The sequence below is a fragment of the Meles meles genome, chromosome 8 (assembly GCF_922984935.1).
Source record: "Meles meles chromosome 8, mMelMel3.1 paternal haplotype, whole genome shotgun sequence".
Taxonomy (NCBI): Eukaryota; Metazoa; Chordata; class Mammalia; order Carnivora; family Mustelidae; genus Meles; species Meles meles.
In genome coordinates this window covers 72447011-72459635 of record NC_060073.1, presented here as the reverse complement: position 1 = coordinate 72459635, position 12625 = coordinate 72447011, and the positions used below count along the sequence as shown (strand labels likewise).

General features: G+C 39.5%; 1 protein-coding gene across 20 annotated transcripts in view; it reads left to right on the top strand.

Annotated features, from left to right (window-relative positions):
* SYTL2 (synaptotagmin like 2) overlaps positions 1-12625 on the top strand; it is a 133920-nt gene that overhangs the window by 100377 nt on the left and 20918 nt on the right. For 8 of the 20 annotated variants that reach the window (XM_046014430.1, XM_046014429.1, XM_046014438.1 and 5 more), the window contains 5 exons: positions 2385-2486; positions 4508-4561; positions 5825-5872; positions 8710-8804; positions 11914-12033. In XM_046014430.1, the coding sequence (XP_045870386.1) occupies positions 2385-2486; positions 4508-4561; positions 5825-5872; positions 8710-8804; positions 11914-12033 (419 nt within the window). The other 12 variants (XM_046014435.1, XM_046014434.1, XM_046014440.1 and 9 more) reach the window with 7 other exon arrangements.

Here is a 12625-nt window from a genome sequence, read left to right as displayed (position 1 = left end):
TGGAACCTACTTTCCCTCAGAAAACTTGTGCTATGGTGTTTTGTTGCCACCCTTTTCCTCTTGTTTTCAGTTATCTGCAGAAATCTGCAGAATCTTCTGCAGAATCTTCTCTAGAATATGCCTTTGGTCAGATGACTTCATCTGACGCCACCTGAGGGCATTGCCTGGCTGGCTGCATTTCTTTGGCTCCAGCGTTGGCTAGGTGAATGAAAAACTTACTCGATTACCACATTCATCTAAGTGGGCTTCAGGGTATTGGTTTCAGTCAGGCTGGGAGCTACAGGCCTTGTCTCAGTTTGCTATGGTGATCAACATGGGCATTTTAGCAGAGAAACCCAGAAGCAAATAGGTATGCACAACTACCCGATTATAGGGATGAATGATAATAGATGCCTTCTGGCTGGGACATTTTAACCACAGTTGCAAAACAGCTGGTGTCGGTCATCCTCCTAGCAGTTTAGAAAATTTGTCATTTTCTAGCGCCCCTCAGTATTGAGGAGAATGAATAAGCTTTCCTGAGTGGATGACTCAGGAGGTTTGGTTCCTTTGCAAGTAACTATAGGGTCTCTTCTTGAAAACGGACCAAAGGATCCAATTTTAATCCTGATTAATCGAATTGAAGCCCCTGTTACAAAGGTTGCTGGTAAGAAGAGGAAAAGTGGAATATCAGTCTCTGAAACAGGAGTATACATCACCATGTTCAACTTGCTGAAGTAGACTTTCACTAAACTACCCCGTGAGTGAGGAGGGTAGACCGACCCATAGGAGAACTTGTACATTTGTACTTACTCTGGAGACTTACCCCTGATGTATATAGCTTTGTTTATAGGGTATCAGCATAACTGATTGAATAGTAAAAAGCCTGTCTAAAAATGAAATCATCAGTATTAAATAACCACTCAGTCAGAGCTCAGAGAAGATACTTAAAAGTTACAAGCCAATAAGAGGTACAAAATGGTACAACTGTAGTTTTATATACTCTAACCTAAATTTTTACTTTTAAACAATTGGCTGGTGGTGGACTGGGGGAGGGAGGAACTTGCTTACAATGGTACCACGATTTTGGTGAGCAACCTAACATGTTTCACTTGGGGCTGAGCTCTTATTCAACCAGTACCTCAATATGTTCCTTAAAAATTAAAAAAAAAAAATGCTCCATGGTCATGTACTTAATGTGCTGGGAAATTATGCACATTATTAGCATATTAATGTCTCCAAGAAGATCTATAGTAAGAAATAGAGCATCCCAAATCCAATTCATCTTAGAATCCATTTGCTCTAGAATGCCTATTAACATTGGGGAGAACTGGGATGCATTTCAGGAAAGTATTGTGTATAGAAGTGGTTCCCAAATTCATTGACTCATTAATGGAATCATTCATTGATTTAGCAACTTCTTTTTTTTTTTTTTTTAAAGTAGGCTCCATGCCCAACATGGGGCTTGAACTTATGACCCTGAGATCAAGAGTCACATGCTATATAGCTGAGCCAGCCAGGCGCCCCTAGCAAACATTTTTGAAATGCCTATTGCCAGCCACTGTTCTAGGCTCTAATAATGTAACAGTGATGAATGACCATATTCAGACCAGAGCTAATCCATGATGGAGTTTTAACTGTCAAAATGAAAAAGTTAAGGTATCTAGAGATATTTTTTGTAACATTAGATATATTTAATTTAAAAGACTGTCCTTATTTTGAGGATATGCTCCCTCTTTTTTCTTTTGGTCCTAACATGCTTTTTTTTTTCTAACATGCCTTTTTAAAAAAAATATATAGTTATTAGTACATGATAGAACCCCCCTAAACACTTTAAAATGACATAATAAAGTAAAAAGTTGACTACCTCGTGTGATTTCCCAAAATTTTGTTAGAAATTTTACTAGCTCATGAATCCCCAAGGGCCTGCAATCGTTGATTTGGAGAATTCACCCATCTGTGTACCTGATTATACACAGATGTTAAACATCTGAATCCTGCCTTCTATGGTTTTCAGCTAATTGTTTTAATGCTCCTAAAACCACTTTGTGGTTGTCTTCAAAAGCTAGAAGTGAAGTGGAAAGATTCAAAGTCTGGCACAGAACAAATCATAGGCCTAAAATAGAGGTGTAGATGGCTCAGAGATCACTTTTCTATTCATGTGGTTATCTTGTTCCTTTATGATTTATGCTTGCAAATACTTCTGGACTAGGAAAATGGTTTTTAAAGGATCTGCAAAGATGGAGAAATTTTGCTTTTTTTTCTGAGAAGTATTTCATAGAGTAAATAAAAGTACAGAGGCTTCTGACTCTCCACCTACAATACCAACGTCCATTGGTTATTAAGAGTTAGGATTTTTTGGATCTTTTTTGTATTGCACAGGGTTCAACAATTGTGTCTCGTAACAGGTTCAGAAGAAGAACCCAGTCCTGTCTTGAAAACTTTGGAAAGGAGTGCTGCTAGGAAAATGCCTTCCAAAAGTCTAGAAGACATTTCATCAGATTCACCAAGTGAGAATAAAGGTTGCCCCATTGTTCACGCCCCCCGTCTAAGCTTTAAAATGCTCATGTGCTTTTCTGTGGCCTCACTGCATGCTTTCGTGCACTGAAGCCCCTGAGGCGGGGGTTAACAGATGACCGTAACCTTTCCAGAGTGAGCAGAAGCAGCTCATCCTACAGTGACTGGAACCTTCAAAATAGTGCCTGAGGTTTGGTTACTAGACCACTAGGTTTCCTTGGATTGAAGAATCCCAGCTCAAGCGTTTCAAGTCCAGTGAGTTTTAAAAGACTGGAGTAGCTGGTGGTTCTAGTAAGAATAGCTAACCTTTATTGAGCACTGTGTGCCAAGACGTGGCTAAGTATTTCACATGCATTATTTCATGTAACTGGCGTACGGAACCCTGCGAGAGATGATGGTTATTCCCATTTTACAGATGAGGCAAATGAAGCTCAGAGAGGTAAAGTACCTTGTTTAGTGTCACGCAGCAGAGCTGTGAATCTGAATCAATAGTCTGCTATCAAGAACATTTATGAAGTGACCGTCTTATATATGACAGTGTTGGATGTCTGATGAGTTTTGCATGATACGGAGATGAGTTGGTCCCTAGCTTCAAGGACTGTCCTTTCTCTTTTATCCCTTCTTTTCACACATTTCTTTTGGATACTGGAACTAGAAGCCCAAAGGCTTCTACCTGGCCTGCAACACATTAGGTGCACTGTCCCCCCAGCTGCTCCTGTAATTGGTGAAGGACTTCTTGAGTACTAACATAAAGCGTTATACACACACACACACACACACACACACACACTCACATATATATGTATGGCTTGCAAGTTTACTTAGAAATCCTGACTTCTAGAGGGTTTGCTCTTAATTGTTTTTAAGCTAAGAGGCACCCCTAGGAGTGCAGAGGGTCATGAGAAAAGTTACTGAATGAAAGTTAATCACTGCCACACTCATATGCTTGAAAGTTGAACATTGTCATGTTTAGACTATGCTTCAGCTATCTGCATTTGAAACTAAAAAGTCAGAATTTAAAAAGAAAGGGGGGAAAATCCACTCTATTAAATGATTCCTAAAAATCAGAGATTTTCAGGGTTCTGAGGACAGTATTCCCATTTTGGAATGCAGTTCTATCCCTACCAGAGATCTTGGAATCTCAGGGTTGGAAGTGACCTTGAATGTCATCCATTTTAAATACCCCCCAATGCAGGAATTCCCTATAAAGCCTCCTCAACAGGTGGCCAACCTCCCCACATCCGCCTGAATGCTCCCACAGAAAGCGAATCCTGCCCTTTGTTGGACGGCCCTAATTGTTCTTCCTGATGGGTCCGGAGGGGGAAAAAATCCAAAAAACAAAAAACTCAGCAAAAACTGTCCAGTTTAGCAAACCTCTTGCCTGTGAAGCATGGGGCTATTTCCATGGTGCAGCTTTAAAATACTCAGGAATGTGCAGGGTTAAAAAAAAAAAATCACCATCAGCTGACGGGTATTCCTGCACGCTCCCTTCCAAATACCGATACCCACTCTCACACGAGCCTGCCAAGATTCCACTTAGCAGCTGGTCCCCAGTTACATCTCTTCAGTTGACTTCCCAAGCAAGGCTCCCAGAGGCATACACAAACGATGATGCATGCACAGAAATATTTGCTAATGACCATGGGTTTGAGAAGGTGTTAGTCATGGCTAGCATCTTACCCTTTCCAGAAGAATAGAGAGGCTGTTGCCGCCCTGTGTTTTCTCCTGCTGCTGGCCGATTGCTTGCTCTTAGCTAACCCTCTAACCCTGGGGAGTCCGTGTGCAGCAGTGTGCTGATGTAAGCTGCATCGGGGCTGAAATGGGAGCTCCCGCTATGGCACTGGTTCAAGTAGCTAATCTAAAGAGAAAGTATTTGGGGGAAGACATCTTGGTTGCACCCCTTACTGCATCTTGACTAATTGCTTCCAACTCCGGGGGCTTCCAGGGACAGTCTCATTGTTCTCTCTCGCCAAGGGTCAGCCGTGTTAACCATTTGTTAATTTCTCCTGAACAGATCAAGCAAAAGTAGATAATCTGCCAGAAGAATTAGTACGTAGTGCTGAAGATGGTAAATATCTTTATGTATTTGCATGTCTGTCTGTGTATTAGGTTCTGGGGCGGTTTGGGCAGTCACTGGGACGCAGCTGTTGGATAAATAGAAGAACGTCATTTGCCACTATGCGATGAATGGTGCCTAAGTTATTATAAAATGGTTCTGACTTGATGCATTTAATACTAACTATTTATATTCTCAAGTCTTCTGCTGGTGATACTGTTGTAAGGATCGCATCAGAGACCTTTGGGAAGCGAGGGTTTCTATAAAGAGGAAATTGTATTTCTATGGGTATGAGCTGATTTTTGCTACTCTGACTTGCAGAACTCCTTGTGAGGGCAGGAAGCATCGGGTGGGTTCTGGGTTAATTTATTCCTGTATTTTTCTTATGTCACAGCATTTGGAGCTCTCTGGGCATAGCTGGTAAAGCTTTAACTTCAAAGGGAAGAGTCCCAGAACCAGAGTCAGGATCCTGCCTTGGCTCATTTAAATAGCTAAATATAGACTAAGGTAAAATTAACTGGTTCTGAATATTGAGGAGCCCAGAAGATCTTAAAGTTTGTCAACGGATTGAGTATTATGTGGTTTACTTATAAAATATACAGGGTAATAGTGGCATAGTGGGGGAAGAGATGGAAATGAGTCTGATTTTTATAGTTGAGTGTTTATGCAAATATGTAATTTATATTTGTACACCGGAATTGTGTTTTCTAAATTGCCTTTACTATAATAATAAAAAATGTCTATGAACTGAGCTTTCCCCATAAAATGTAGCATCAGAACTCCTCAAAGGTCATTGCTTACTTTTGTGTCATAGTTTTGTCTTTTTCATTTTATGCTTATAACAACTTTGTGAAAGTAGGCGGGGCAGAGATTTTCATTTGCAGATAAGAAAAGCTCAGAGAAATGAGGTGACTTGTCTACGATCCTATAGCTTGTTGGTCAGTGGGGCGCGGGGAGTTGAGGGGGTGGTAGCAACTAGAAGCGCAGCTTTGTTACTCCTAATACTGTGCTCCTTCCATCCAAGCTATGTGTGGCTCAGTGACTTAGTGGAAAGATGCCAGACATCTATGCTGGATGTTGGATTTTTAGTTGAATAGGAGACCCCTGAAGGAGGTAATGAAGAGTCACTCTGGGGAACAGATAAAAGGAAGCTGAAAACCTGTCAGATGTATTCTGCAGTCTCTGTTGTGAAACTGACATGTGAGCCTTACTTTCATGTCTCTTTACTCCTTCTTATAAAATGGTATTTATTCTCAATGTTGCTTTTCTGAGTAGATCAAAAAGCAGATCAGGAACCAGACACAAATGAGTGCATACCAGGAAGTGAGTAGCAGGATCTTTCTCACAAATGACTAAATGTTGCCACTTTACATGGTGTTAAATATACTGAAATAACTAACACTACTAATCACACAGTATTTGTTATTGGTACTAAAACTCTTGCAGCTTACAAAACTCTTTCATTCTGACAAGGGTTTTATGAAAAATATTTTCCTGCCGCTAGTGTTGAAAGATTAATCCGTGGTTTCACTATGGGGGAGTTACATATTTTAAAATTTTTTATGCAGACATATATATGTACTATATATAAATATATATGTGTAGTTGAAAGCTAGTGTTGAAAGATTAATCCGTGGTTTCACTATGGGGGAGTTACGTATTTTAAAATTTTTTATGCAGACATATATATGTACTATATATAAATATATATGTGTAGTTCTGTAAGACTCTCTGCCCTTTGAGTCTTTTCTTAAAATGAAGTTGGCACCTTCTGTTATCACTTGGCCTTATGTTGCAGTCTGGTCTCGAGTATTGGATTTCTTGTGGCCTTTACATAAGACTGTAGACATGAAACAATTTATAATGTATTTGGGCCTAAGAAAGAATTGTGCTTTTACAGTTAGTGTGCGTTATGATTGTGTATGCCTCTTTCCATACCTATGGAAGCAAATTGTATCATGTCCAGGGTTTAAGCTCTGAGGTTCAAAGCAGGACTCAGTATATATTCAATTGCTATAAAGCAAGTGAACATCTGAATTTTAAAAAATAAGCATATACTTGTGGTGGCTAATGTCCATCCACTAATTAATACTCACCATGAGTCAAAGATAATGATCGTTTACTCTTTTCTGTTCAATCTTAAGATCGCTGTTCTTGATGCTGACTTTTGTCTCCGGGACAAATAGCACATTAAAAAGGTGTCTGTGGGGCCCAGCAAAGCATGCAGATATGCGTATGTGTCTTCTTAGCTTCCCAGTTTCAGCCTGGTTGCATAATGCTGGGCACTGGAGGTATGAAGATAATGATACACATGTCTGCCCTTAGGAGAGCATGAGAATTTATTAATAGTTGCCCAATAGTCTGGATGTGCTAATAAGTCTTAATGAGAAGAGCAGCTAAATGAAGGAGCCATTTGATAGAGAAACAAGGTGCTGATGCTAGAAGGCCTGACATCTAGCCTGAAATCTGAAACTTTTCTCGTGAGGTCTGCCTGCCAGAGGTGAAGGCGCTGAGCTTTGGCCTGTGACCTGAGCAGTTCTGAAGAAGCACCTAGGCAAAAAGACAATCCAGGTTTCGGCCCCTGTTGCATGTTCTCTGCCCAGCTGCTGCAGAGGAGCCAAGACTTGTGTCCCTCGGGGCTGTTGGATACAGAGGTTTCTCCAGTTGCTTTTGAACTGGCAGATACTCAAGTTTGGTCATCTTGTTTTTATCTTGTTAGGTTTTGTTCAACATTTAGCCCGAGGAGTGAAAACAATGCATGGACATGGACATATATGCCAATGTATCTGTGTCTTTGCTCATGACCGAGCTTAGTTAGGTCAGGCCACATAGGCTAATCATGTGCTGAATTCTGGGTGGATTAATTTCTCTCTTTTTTATGGTATTTTCCAAGATGACTCTTAATGTATGGGCTGAGATTATTTCTTTCCTCTACTGAAGAGTGTATTTTTACCACAAAACAAAGTTGAAATACATGATCAAGACATAAATAACTAGAGCCTAATATTTGTAAAACTGGCTACTTTGAGTAGCAGATATGAATTTTGAAAATAATAGGCAGCAGTACTATGATAAAAAGTTTTTGCATACTCATTGGGCTCTACTGTGTCCTCATGGGACCTAACCTTATACTCCTGCAGTGCAAGTCACCAAAATATACCCACATACACAATGCTGTTTAATGGGTAGTGATTAAAGCAGGTATCATCTTGTGAGTCACTGTAAATGGATTTTGATACATTTGAGAGCCAAAGGCTAGATGAGAACTACTATGTGAATAAACAAATATTTATTATGTATAGTTCAATTTTCAGTTTTCCTTCATTAATTTTCTTTTAATTGAAGATGAATTTAGCTAATGCTTAGGGCTGACTTTGAGTCTCTTGAGTTATATATAGAAATATAATTTTATTTTTATCTATTTTTCTGGTATCTGTTTCACTGGTAAAAACCAAGACAGTATATTTATATCACATCAAAAAGGCAATTTAAACATTATCAGATAATACTTACTTTTTAGCACATAGTTATATAGAGCATACTCTGTACTGGGCACTGTACCTTTCTATCACAAAAGTATCTAAATAATCTGTTTTCAAAAGATAAATAGTTTGAGCTCATAGTCTTTCATAATTCTGAGTGAGAAACATTATCAGAGAAGAATCCCCACAATCACTGAACAAATAAGCCGTCCCTTCCACACTCAATAGCCAGGACACTGTTATGATTGAGTTGTGTCCGGAGATCCTTGCTGTCCAATGAAATAGTTTTCCAGCCTGTGGCATGTTTTAAAAATACATCCCAAGGAGATGAACCAATAAATCACACATCTTGTGCTTCCAATCTCTGGTGTGGGAAATAAGTGAGCGCCCATTCACAGCGGCAGTATGTTTTAATATAATTCAAATCCAGCTCCAGATTAATGAAAACTAATGGTCTTTAATTGTTATTTTCCATTGGTTCAACTCCTTGCCAGTTCTCTGTATAATTTATGAAAACTGCATGTTGCTTATCTTATCCTGTGCATGTGAACTATTGTACCTTTAACCTTTTTGCAAAAATGTCTCGTTCATAGATAAAAGAAAAATGTGTTTTCAACTTATGCTTTATGTTTGTTTGATAATGTGAGGACAATTTTGAATGGAAATGCTGCTGTTTAGTTTCCACAGTGCCTTCACAACCTGATAATCCATTTTCCCACCCTGACAAACTCAAAAGGATGAGCAAGTCCGTTCCAGCATTTCTCCAAGATGAGGCAAGTTTGTCTTCTGTAATTTCAGAAAAACAGAACCAAATAGGTGCATTTGCTATGCCAAGGTTGGTGTGTTTGTATTCAGCGGTGGCAGGGACCAAAGAGGTCAGCAGGACTGACCCCTGCCTTTCCTATCAATAGAGGCAGTATTGTTGATCCTGGAACAAGGCAAGGCATGTCTCATTTGACTCAAACAGTAACTCATTTTATGGTGAAGTCAAGTTGCATTGATTTTTGGAATGTGACTTTTGTTTCAAAGTGGGTACAAAATAAGAAATCCAGGCAGAAATATGTTGGCGTGAGCTAACCACTCTGTAGTTTCCAGTAGAGCTGATCTGTGAGAGCTTCATCTAGGTAGCATGAATAGCTTGGAAGCATTTGTTAAAGTAGTAAAATGACAAGGACACAATAGACTATAAGGATATCAGTTGGGTGTAGGCAGTTGACATACATTATCTCATTTCATCGTCCAACATGCCTGGAAGGTAGGCACCATCATTATTACCAGGTATTACAGATAAGGGGGCACTGCGAGAGGTGAGTAACCTCACTCAGCTAGAAAGGGGTCGAATCAGGATGGAGCCTGCATCTGATTATCTTGGTTAGCCATTACACCTGCTGTCTCAGGCTGGAACAGGATTATTATCTTGCTATTCACTCAGTACTTTGTAAACACCAGACACTTAATATTCATTCTGACATCTAACTCTCACCAACTAAACGTGTTTGGTACAATTTTCTCCATTTTTTTAAAGAGGGGAGTGCTTGAGAGAGGTTAAACCACTTTCCCCCAAATCCAACAGCTGCTAAAAAGTAGATCTAGGACTTGAACTCAGGTCCTTTGACTTAATTAAGCTTCCATGTTGTGGGTGGAGGGATGGGTTAAACAGGGGATGGAGAAGAAGGAGTGCACTTGTGATGAGCCCTGGGTGATATATGGAATTGTTGAATCACTATATTGAACACCTGAAACTAATACAACACTGAATGTTAACTAATCTGAATTAAAATAAAAACTTAAAAAGCAAAAAAAAAAAAAAAAATTCCATGTTCTAGCCAGAGTAGTTAGGATCTTGGAGTCAGACATTCCTAGCGCTGGCTGTGCTACTAATTTGGTGTGTGTGACTCCAGGCAAGTTCCTTAATGTCCCTGAGTCTGGTTTCCTAGTCCTGTCTCATTAGGCTATGAAGAGTCAGCAAGATAATGTGGGGGGAACATACGGTGGAGTGCCTGACACATAGTGAATACCAGTAAATCCTAGCTCTTACTATTTGCAGTTTGGGTCTGATTTTTGAGGGTGAACTAAAAAGCATTATCCTCAAATATCTCTTAGTAGATGAAAGGTGAAGAAAGTTCTAGACAGCACGCTAATCAGGTACCACCTCCCTGACCTCCTGGGCAACCTTCTGTCTATTCTTGGGCCTTAAAGGAGCTGTATCTGCAAATACATACCCTTCCATATGCTTACCAGCCAGGTTACAGTTCCTTTGAAATAAATCACTCATTCTTTGAAACTAAATCATTAGTTGGAAGCCAACAGTAGGCAGCCTCAATGAGTTCTTGCTTTCACACCTTTGTAAATAGGTTTTTGGTCTTGGTTGGTCATATGAGCGAGGTGTGTAATTACTTCAGAGGCAAGCGACCCCAGTTCCTGGTCTTCCATTTTCTCCTCCATCAGTTTTAATGTGCCACCTCATGGCTCCACACAGTAGAGAGTCCAAATTGCTTGAGTTTGTGTATCGGAGATGTCAAATAAAGCTGTAGAATTTTACCTTTCAAAGCACGTAGGTCAGACTGAATGTTAAAGGAAATGGACATGAAGCGAGGCCTTGCTCCTCCGTCCACTCTCTCTTTGAGGCTTAGCATCAGTCACGTTCATTGAATTCCTGCTACGTGGAAATCGGCGTTCCGGTTCAACAAGACAGGATCCCATCCCTCAGTAATTTACTAGTGTCCTGATACACTAGGTAGAGCATAGTACGTGCTGAAATAGAGGGAAACAGTACGTGCTGCCAGCATGTGGGGAGAGAAGGTGGTAATGGACACATGGTGGTGTGGGTTTTTTTAATCCTTGAGGGAGAGTTTCTTATCCATATAAGTGATAAATTTTATTTTTCTTCAACTCCTTCCTTAATCTGCATTAGAATTGGCATCTGTTTTATGATACATAATTGCATGGCTCTGGGAAACGCTGGCATGTACTAACTCCTCCATAAAGGTGTTTCCCTAACTCCACTGAACTGTTCCAAAAACTCTCTAACCCCCAGAGGAGCTCATTCTGAATCATAGATTTTGAAAGCTACCACCTAGTAAACTTCAGCTCTAAAGATAATAAAATGTACTATCGCCCCCCCCTTTTTTTGAACTAGGTAAATATTTCATGGGACATATTTAAAATAAGTATCTTTGTTACTTTTTTTTTCAAAAAATGTATTAGACTCTAATGTGGGTAGAGTTGAATACACTTAAAAAATATAATTTAGTATATACTTCCCTACAACAATAAAAAGATAAACACAATAGCACTATGGAATTACATAAGAGGTGGTTTAAAATTTTTAAAATTTGTGTGTATATAACTTTTAGTTTAAACAGATCACACTAGCATTTATTTTTTCTAGTTTAATAGTGTCTCCAGTAAAAGATTTGATTTTTAGGGATGTTAAGGCTGTGTTAATAACGAGAGGAATTAAGGATGACATTTTATATTTTGACAGTAAATCTTAGACCGTTTGTTGTCTGGGTAAAGTTAACTTCTCATATATATCAATAAAGTTCTCCACATAACAGAAATGCACAATATTAAGAGAGTGACAAGAAAGCTTGCAGCAGTGCTGACTTCTGTAGCGTCCTGGGCCCACCTTGGAGGTAAAAAAACAAATCACTTTGTTCTTCGGGTAGCAAAGCCCTGCTGTCCTCCTTAGGTGAGGTCCACAATAGACCACCCACTTCATCCCGACTCCTGTTTCCTGGTGATTAGCACGAGTGTCCTTTGAGCTTCAGAAATGTTCATAGATCTGGGATACCAAGGTATTGTGTTTTTCCAAGGAGAGATGCTGACCTTCACTCATTCTGAATTTAAATTTTGTGTATCTTATATGATGTTTTATAGAGTGATGACAGAGAAACAGATACAGCCTCAGAGAGCAGTTACCAGTTCAGCAGACACAAGAAGAGCCCGAGCTCTTTAACCAATCTTAGCAGCTCCTCTGGCATGACGTCCCTGTCTTCTGTATGTAAACAAAGCCTCTGTGTTAATATCTCTCTGCTTCTCTGAACCTTGCTCTGCCATGCTCCATGCTTGCTATAAAGTGGCCCCCTGTTGTATTTCCCAGATTCCAAGGGCACAAGCTTTTTCTCTAACCCAGTTAGGTTCTAGCTAGCTAAATCTTTGTTTTTCTTTTTTTTAAGCATAAAAAGAGTTCATATCCATTACAAATGAATTTTTTTTATGTAAGTACTTCAGAAATAAACCCAAATTTCTAACAAGATGAACGGCTACATTTTTCTGTGCAACAAATGGGGTAACTTTTGTAAAGTCTACTTGTATCATATGTTTTATATTTCTGTTTGCTGGCATAGAATTGTGCCTGTCTTTTGGCAAACCTGATGAATAAAAGTACTGATTCACATAAAAGAATAGAAGTGATTCTTTGCCTTATGGAAGGATTCAGAACAGGATTTGTATTATTTGTATTTTTATTAATATTTTTAAGATTCTTATCTATTGATTTGACAGAGAAAGACACAGCGAGAGAGGAAACACAAGCAGGGGGAGTGGGAGAGGGAGAAGCAGGCTTCCCACCGAGCAGGGAGCCCAATGT